This window comes from Salvelinus alpinus, chromosome 31 (genome assembly GCF_045679555.1).
Source record: "Salvelinus alpinus chromosome 31, SLU_Salpinus.1, whole genome shotgun sequence".
Classification (NCBI taxonomy): Eukaryota; Metazoa; Chordata; class Actinopteri; order Salmoniformes; family Salmonidae; genus Salvelinus; species Salvelinus alpinus.
The window spans coordinates 20,506,478-20,516,319 of record NC_092116.1 but is presented as its reverse complement, the minus strand read 5'-3'; the positions used below and the strand labels follow the sequence as shown (position 1 = coordinate 20,516,319).

Here is a 9,842-nt window from a genome sequence, read left to right as displayed (position 1 = left end):
CATCCAGATGGTCATTGGCAAACTTCAGACAGGCCTGGACATGCACTGGCTTAAGCAGGGGGACCTTGCGTGCGCTGCAGGATTTTAATCCATGACGGCGTAGTGTGTTACTAATGGTTTTCTTTGAGACTGTGGTCCCAGCTCTCTTCAGGTCATTGACCAGGTCCTGCCGTGTAGTTCTGGGCTGATCCCTCACCTTCCTCATGATCATTGATGCCCCACGAGGTGAAATCTTGCATGGAGCCCCAGACCGAGGGTGATTGACCGTCATCTTGAACTTCTTCCATTTTCTAATAATTGCGCCAACAGTTGTTTCCTTCTCACCAAGCTGCTTGCCTATTGTCCTGTAGCCCATCCCAGCCTTGTGCAGGTCTACAATTTTATCCCTGATGTCCTTACACAGCTCTCTGGTCTTGGCCATTGTGGAGAGGTTGGAATCTGTTTGATTGTGTGTGGACAGGTGTCTTTTATACAGGTAACGAGTTCAAACAGGTGCAGTTAATACAGGTAATGAGTGGAGAACAGGAGGGCTTCTTAAAGAAAAACTAACAGGTCTGTGAGAGCCGGAATTCTTACTGGTTGGTAGGTGATCAAATACTTATGTCATGCAATAAAATGCAAATTAATTATTTAAAAATCATACAATGTGATTTTCTGGATTTTTGTTTTAGATTCCGTCTCTCACAGTTGAAGTGTACCTATGATAAAAATTACAGACCTCTACATGCTTTGTAAGTAGGAAAACCTGCAAAATCGGCAGTGTATCAAATACTTGTTCTCCCCACTGTATGTAAATGTTATATTAAAAAAAAATATATTTTTTTTTGCTGAAATGTCAACCAAAAAAATATTTTGTCATTATAGGGTATTGTGTGTAGATTGATCAGGGGAACAAAAACTATTGAATCCGTTTTAGAATAAGGCTGTAATGTAACAAAATGTAGAAAAAGTCAAGGGGTCTGAATACTTTCCGAACGTTTTCGAAATGGGGTGACTCAATTCGAGAAAAACAATTGAAGGTGAGAGATGAGTAATGCTAGAGTCCCTAAATTTTTTTTTTTTGAGTCACTAAATTTTTTAGAGATCATTGAACGATGCCAGACTGTATCTCTCACACTTCTAAATTGAATATTCTTTGGCTTCTACTCATCCTGACAGGTAACCTATATACATTTATTTTAAGTGTTTGAACAGGATCTTAAGGACCAAAAATGTCTAACAATTTGTATGAATTAGATTGATATATCAATTGGATTTGTAAACAATGTTATGAATTGAGAAACATTTACAAATTCAGGGACCAGTTTTGGATCGTGAACACTACTTTAAAACAATACTGGCTGATATTATACAAAACAGACAGATTTACTAAATAAGGACAGATTTACTTAAAGGTGCACCTGTATTTTCCAATGGGATTAAGCATTGAGGACAGAAGAAAAAGTTAAAATATCAATTGTAAAAGTAAATTGAAAATGAACACAGTTTCATGTTTTAGCCTGGTTTGTTTTTGGTGTTTTATCCCTCACTGAAAAAACAGATGCAACCTCTTCCTCTCTTTAGATACCTGGGCCGAAGACCCTCCAAAGGACCAGTATGGGTTGAAGGGAGGTTCAGTGTGTTTGACTGTAGCAGAACAACCTGAGGAACTTAAAGGACTTAGATGGAAGGTCAATAGTACTGTAATAGTTGATGATAAAGAGATCTCTCCTAAATACAAGGAGAAGGTGGATTATAATACAGTGAACCAAACTCTGTGCATTAAGAATCTGACAGACACAGACAGTGGAATTTACATTGCCAATGCAAAGAAAATAGATTGGACAGATTCAACGTCTTCATACAGGCTTAAGGTGTTGGGTGAGTTTTGTGATTTGTTGTTGTGTTTTGGTAGTCTGCTATGTGTTTCTGCTTTGCTTGAAATAGCTAATCTCCTTTAGTGTCTTCACCAGTTATACATGTAAAATGTATCTTTCTGAACTGTGTTGGTTGTTGTAGAAGCTGTTCCCATTCCAGCCATGCAGGTGACCTACTCCAACTCAAGTACAGGACTTTGTAACATCACAGTGAATTGTTCAGGCTGGATGTTTTCTGTCTGTGATGGAGGTCAGTGCCCACTGTACCAGGATTCTCTGTCAGTCTCTGAGGTCAACATCACCGTCTCCAGTGGTAATGGATTCATCCAGTGTATCGTCAACAATCATGTCAGTGCAGAGACCAAATCACAACGCATGGAGGACATATGTAAGTCTAATTTACTAGCTTCTACCTTCTCTCCATACCTTCTATCCATCTATCATTATACAAATCTATTTATATATCAACAAGGTTTTAACGTCATAGATATTATTATTGTTCTCCAGCAAAATGTTGATTAGCTGTGTGTGTGTGTGTGACCTCTCAGGTATTGGTGAGAAGAAGGGGATCGCTGCAGCATCACCAGTTGGCACCATTGTGGGTGGTGTTAGTGGTGGATTGTTCTTCATTGTGTTAGTTGGTGTAGGATGGATCATGTCAACCTGAAGACGGTGTAAATAAGAACTGACAATGCAGGTACTTTCAATTCATGTAAAAACTAAATAAAATCACCAAAATGTGAGATACAAGGTCTTTCTAGCATGCTGGAGCTCTGTTTTTATAACATTTTAAAGATTTACTATTTGAATGTTTTTACAGTGTGTCTCATCTCCTAACATGTCAACCCAGTGAGTGCTCCACCAGGGGAGAGGTTGAACCACAGAACACAGCGGGTCCTGAGGTAACATCAATCTACAACCCTGCAGGGAGACCAGGAGCAGCAGTACCAGCAGCAGCAGCAGGAGGAGAAGAGGGACACCCAGTGGACAAGGAGTGCACTTCACCAGAACAGAGGAAAGAACCACAGTTCCCCCAACAGGCATAGGCATTTTACAGCACTGTGCAGCGATCAGCGGTACAAGATCGCCATCAAGTGGACAAAGTGTGCGCTGCACCAGAAGAGATGCCAGGACCACAGAGCCCTTCTGAGGCCGAGCCTATATCAGTCTTCTACAGTCTTCTACAGCACCGTACAGAAACCAGCTGCAGCACAGCGCCACTCAAAGCGTGGAATAACTTCAACAAACCAGACAGTGTATTGCACAATAGGAGATACGTCCGTCTCAGAAACCCCCTGATGTTACATGTCTGTAGCTGGCAGCCTCCATGCACTTACCACACATTCTTTGTTTTGCTAAGTTCTGAGTATTTTACATTGCTCTCTGTTAATATTTTGCTGTATGTTCATTAGCACAGTATACATGATCCCAATTTTAGCTTCAAGATGCTGGCAATTTGAAAAAGTAGATTGTGCTGATTTATTGGCACATTAAGCCATGTCATTTAAAAACTCAGTGGAAATTGCTAAAACAATGACGTCATATCTGAATTCTGCCATCTTTATGCATCTTCTCCATTACCTGCACGGTGCATTTCCATTCAACTGACTTGAGACGTAATCGGAAAAAAACATTTTTATTTTTTATTTAACGAAATAGAATTTCAGTTTAGTTCCTGAATTGGACCCAATCAATCAATCATTCAATGAACCTTTCCAGCAACCATCCAACCAATCAGTCATCTGAGTATATTACTTTCTTTCTATAATATATATATTTTTATATATACTGTATATCTAATTATTAATGAGATGGAATATTTACAAATATAACTAAGTTATCCATCACTTTCAGTATGTTCTGTCACATCAAGCTGCTTGTGTGGATGAATTACTGAAGTAAGACAGTCAATTACAGCTAAAAGCAGAAGAATTTGGGAATAATGTCAACAAACCAGACACAGTGTACTGCACAATAGGAGATAAACTACCCTACTAAACTACCCCTCCATCCCCCTGATGTTACATTGACTAAGACTTGACATAGACTCAGATGCCGAACCGCAAACACAGAGAGAAAAGGTTTGTGTCTAATTACATCTAGCATTGTACATACTTTACATATAAATGTATACAAAACAGCTGAATTGACAAATTAAATCCAATTGTTAAAAACCATCTCCAACAAACTAGATAGTTACATTTTCCTGAATAGAAGCTTGATATGACAGGCTAAACCATACAGGCTAAACCACGCAGGCTAAACCACACAGGCTAAACCATACAGGCTAAACCATACAAGCTAAACCATACAGGTTAAACCCTACAAGCTAAACCATACAGGCTAAACCATACAGGCTAAACCATACAGGCTAAACCATACAAGCTAAACCATACAGGCTAAACCATGCAGGCTAAACCATGCAGGCTAAACCATACAGGCTAAACCATACAGGCTAAACCATACAGACTAAACCATACAGGCTAAACCATACAGGCTAAACCATACAGGTTAAACCATGCAGGCTAAACCATCCCATTGTGCAACAAACTAGTTACATTTTCCTGAATAGAAGGTTGATATGACAGGCTAAATCAACAATAGCAATACAAGGGCCTTGGTCAGGGAGGTCCCCAAGAACCCGATGGTCACTCTGACATAGCTCCAAAGTTCCTCTGTGGAGATGAGAGAACCTTCCAGAAGGTCAACCATCTCTGCAGCACTCCATCAATCAGGCCGTTATGGTAGAAAGACCAAATGTTTTTTTTTTCTATTTCAACTTACTTGAGAATGATTTAATAAAAGTGCAAGGGTGCCAATATATCTGGCAGCAACTGACCTATGTATACAATGTTCTGCTTTTGAGTGTTCAGCTGAGTTGTCTTTGTGTGTGTGTGTGTGTGTCTGTGTGTGTGTGTGTAGATGTGTATGAATCTATACCTTAAAAACATCCTTACTTGAGGTTCTCATTAAGAGTTGTATTGTCCATCCAGACCCACACTTTCTCTTGCTTCTCATCTGTCAGTCCAATCCAGGGGCTGTGTTCATAAGGATCCATTCCCAGTGTTACAACTCTCTGTTTTATAAACTCCTATGGAGAAAACAACACAACGCTTCTCATCTGTCAGTCCATTCCAGGGGCTGTGTTCATAAGGATCAATTCCCAGTGTTACAACTCTCTGTTTTATAAACTCCTATGGAGAAAACAACACAACGCTTCTCATCCTGATGAAAGCCTTGATGGCTGAACATTCATTTTTTATACTATTCTAAATAAAGTATATTTTTAACTTAAAGAGCGAGAACCCTGTCTGCTTTCCACTCAAGTCAACCAATTGAGACCGACATGCAAAACACAGAGATACTAAAAGAAGGATGTAGCCTAACGTGAAGTCTGCCCTTTATGTGAGAGTCAAGTAGCAATTAATTACACTAAATGAGCAAAAGTATGTGGACACCTGCTCGTCAAACATCTAATTCCAAAATCATAGGCATTAATATGGAGTTGGTCCCCCAATTGCTTCTATAACAGCCTCCTCTCTTCTGGGAAGGCTTTCCACTATATGTTCGATAACTGCTAACTTGAAGTCTGCACTTTATGTGAGAGTCATGCAGCATTTAGTTACACTACATGACCAAAATCTCCTAACTACTCTCTGTCTTTAGAGAAGTAGTAACATGATCCATTGTGGAACTCCCAGCCAGGAGAACACAGCTGACTGGTATTACATCTCTTCTGATTCCCAAGAAGAGAGAAGAGATAACATAATTGAAATGTGATAACTTTCACTTCTATATCCTGTGATGTTCTTGTTAAATGTGTGTGTGCCCCTTTAAGAGAGCACAAGAGTTATGGACTAAGGGAGAGATAACCAGAAAGAGAAAGGAGATATCTGGAATGAGAAACAATGACATACTGCGTTTAGACAGTCAGACTAATTCTGATCCTTTGCCCAATTATTGCTTTTTGCACAATCAGATCAGATCTTTTGACAATAATTGGGCAAAAGATCAGAATTGGACTGCCTGTGTGAACACAGCCTTAGAGACAGAATGTGAATAAATGAGCCCAGGGTTCACATATTCCTCACACTGGCTGCATTTACACAGGGAGCCCAATTCTGATGTTTTGCCTAATTATCAGCAAAAGATATGATCTGATTGGTCAAAAGCAGTTGAGTCAAAATGCAGAGTTTAAAATAGTAACACAAGAGGAATAAAATAAAATACACAAGAATGGAGCTATATACTGGGAGTACCAGTAGCAGATCAATGTGAGGCTATATACTGGGAGTACCAGTAGCAGATCAATGTGAGGCTATATACAGGGAGTACCAGTAGCAGATCAATGTGAGGCTATATACTGGGAGTACCAGTAGCAGATCAATGTGAGGCTATATACAGGGAGTACCAGTAGCAGATCAATGTGAGGCTATATACAGGGAGTACCAGTACCAGATCAATGTGAGGCTATATACTGGGAGTACCAGAAAGCAGATCAATGTGAGGCTATATACAGGGAGTACCAGTAGCAGATCAATGTGAGGCTATATACAGGGAGTACCAGTAGCAGATCAATGTGAGGCTATATACTGGGAGTACCAGTAGCAGATCAATGTGAGGCTATATACAGGGAGTACCAGTAGCAGATCAATGTGCGGCTATATACAGGGAGTACCAGTACCAGATCAATGTGAGGCTATATACTGGGAGTACCAGTAGCAGATCAATGTGAGGCTATATACAGGGAGTACCAGTAGCAGATCAATGTGAGGCTATATACTGGGAGTACCAGTAGCAGATCAATGTGAGGCTATATACAGGGAGTACCAGTACCAGATCAATGTGAGGCTATATACTGGGAGTACCAGTAGCAGATCAATGTGAGGCTATATACAGGGAGTACCAGTACCAGATCAATGTGAGGCTATATACAAGGAGTACCAGTACCAGATCAATGTGAGGCTATATACAGGGAGTACCAGTACCAGATCAATGTGAGGCTATATACAGGGAGTACCAGTACCAGATCAATGTGAGGCTATATACAAGGAGTACCAGTTCCAGATCAATGTGAGGCTATATACAGGGAGTACCAGTACCAGATCAATGTGAGGCTATATACAAGGAGTACCAGTACCAGATCAATGTGAGGCTATATACAGGGAGTACCAGTACCAGATCAATGTGAGGCTATATACAGGGAGTACCAGTACCAGATCAATGTGAGGCTATATACAAGGAGTACCAGTTCCAGATCAATGTGAGGCTATATACAGGGAGTACCAGTACCAGATCAATGTGAGGCTATATACAAGGAGTACCAGTACCAGATCAATGTGAGGCTATATACAGGGAGTACCAGTAGCAGATCAATGTGAGGCTGTATACAGGGAGTACCAGTACCAGATCATTGTGAGGCTATATACAGGGAGTACCAGTACCAGATCAATGTGCAGCTATATACAGGGAGTACCAGTACCAGATCAATGTGAGGCTATATACAGGGAGTACCAGTACCAGATCAATGTGCAGCTATATACAGGGACTACCAGTACCAGATCAATGTGCAGCTATATACAGGGAGTACCAGTACCAGATCAATGTGCAGAGGTGTGAGGTATTTGAGGTAGATATGTGCATGAAGGAAGGGTAAAGTGACTAGGCATCAGGATAGAGTAAAATAAAGAACCATTTGTAGTGAATGTGTGGGGTTTTTGTGTGGGAGTGTCAATGTAGTGTGTGTGAGTGAGTGTGTATATGGTTTGTATATATAGTCTAGTGATTGTGTATATGGTTTGTATATATAGTCTAGTGAGTGTGTATATGGTTGTACATATAGTCTAGTGAGTGTGTATATGGTTGTATATATAGTCTAGTGAGTGTGTATATGGTTTGTATATATAGTCTAGTGAGTGTGTATATGGTTTGTATATATAGTCTAGTGAGTGTGTGTATGGTTGTATATATAGTCTGGTGAGTGTGTATATGGTTTGTATATATAGTCTAGTGAGTGTGTATATGATTGTACATATAGTCTAGTGAGTGTGTATATGGTTTGTATATATAGTCTATTGAGTGTGTATATGGTTTGTATATATAGTCTAGTGAGTGTGTATATGGTTGTATATATAGTCTAGTGAGTGTATATATGGTTGTACATATAGTATAGTGAGTGTATATATGGTTGTATATATAGTATAGTGAGTGTGTATATGGTTTGTATATATAGTCTAGTGAGTGTGTATATGATTGTACATATAGTCTAGTGAGTGTGTATATGGTTTGTATATATAGTCTATTGAGTGTGTATATGGTTTGTATATATAGTCTAGTGAGTGTGTATATGGTTGTATATATAGTCTAGTGAGTGTATATATGGTTGTACATATAGTATAGTGAGTGTATATATGGTTGTATATATAGTATAGTGAGTGTGTATATGGTTTGTATATATAGTCTAGTGAGTGTGTATATGGTTGTTCATATAGTCTAGTGAGTGTGTATATGGTTTGTATATATAGTCTAGTGAGTGTGTATATGGTTGTTTATATAGTCTAGTGAGTGTGTATATGGTTTGTATATATAGTCTAGTGAGTGTGTATATGGTTTGTATATATAGTCTATTGAGTGTGTATATGGTTTGTATATATAGTCTAGTGAGTGTGTATATGGTTTGTATATATAGTCTAGTGAGTGTGTATATGGTTTGTATATATAGTCTATTGAGTGTGTATATGGTTTGTATATATAGTCTATTGAGTGTGTATATGGTTTGTATATATAGTCTAGTGAGTGTGTATATGGTTTGTATATATAGTCTAGTGAGTGTGTATATGGTTTGTATATATAGTCTAGTGAGTGTGTATATGGTTTGTATATATAGTCTAGTGAGTGTGTATATGGTTTGTATATATAGTCTATTGAGTGTGTATATGGTTGTATATATAGTCTAGTGAGTATGTATATGGTTTGTATATATATATACAGTATATAGTCTAGTGAGTGTGTATATGGTTTGTATATATAGTCTGGTGAGTGTGTATATGGTTGAATATATAGTCTAGTGAGTGTGTGTAGGGTCACTGCAAGATATAGTCAGTGCAGATAGTTTGGGTACCATTAACTGACTATTTAGCAGTCTGGCTATTTAGCAGTCTTATGGTTTGGGGGTTTAAGTGTCTCGGAGCCTGTTGGTCCGAGAGCCGGTGATCTGGTACCGTTTGCCGGACGGTAGCAGAGAGAACAGTCTATGGCTTGGATGGCTGGTTTTTCTGGCAATTTTTCGGGCCTTTCTCTGACATCGTGCGGGTAGCCCTCTGTACCACCCTCTGTACAACCAACTCCACAACAGCCCTCTCGATGTTGATAGGGGCGTGCTCTCCCCTCTTTCTCCTATAGTCCACAATCAGCTCCATGGTCTTACTGACGTTGAGGGAGAGATTATTGTCCTGCACACTGCTATGTCTCTGACCTCCTCCCTGCTGACTCATCAGTGTCTGTGATCAGGCCTACCACTGTCGTTTCTGGGACTCCCAGAGTGATAGCCAGGCCCAGCAGTGGAACACAGAGACAGACCAGGGTCACCACGGGAACGCTCCCAGACCCTCCCTCAGGGATTGTAGACTTTTACCCCACTGAGGGAGAGGGGTCCCTAGCGCCAGGGTCACTTCCTGGAAAGGAGTGGGGGTCAGAGGTTATAAGGTCATGAGGTTAATTAAGGGGTACTTAATGTAACCCTTAGTTAACTGTAACACACACACACCTCACCTTTCCCAGGATCCTCCTGCTCACTAGCTCTACCTCCAGGTCTTCTAACCTCAGAGTATGTGACATCTTCTTCACGTTCGGCTACTCCTATGGTTACAGAGAGATGAAGAAAGAGATGGTGCATTTTTTTCACTTATTTTATATATATTGCACCCCATGCGTGATTATATTACTTCACTAAAACTAACCTCATGGTGATTACGCCCAATTAGATTT

At 39.8% G+C, this 9,842-nt stretch overlaps 1 protein-coding gene across 1 annotated transcript in view; it reads left to right on the top strand.

The window, feature by feature from the left end:
• The first annotated feature begins 1,577 nt into the window (after nt 1-1,577).
• Nucleotides 1,578-9,842, top strand: part of LOC139561091 (mucin-1-like) — a 154,165-nt gene continuing 145,900 nt past the window's right edge. Inside the window, exons 1-2 of the mRNA XM_071377937.1 lie at nt 1,578-1,860; nt 1,999-2,244. Coding sequence (XP_071234038.1) covers nt 2,019-2,244 — 226 coding nt within the window. The 5' untranslated portion in view covers nt 1,578-1,860; nt 1,999-2,018. The remainder of the gene's footprint in view (nt 1,861-1,998; nt 2,245-9,842) is intronic.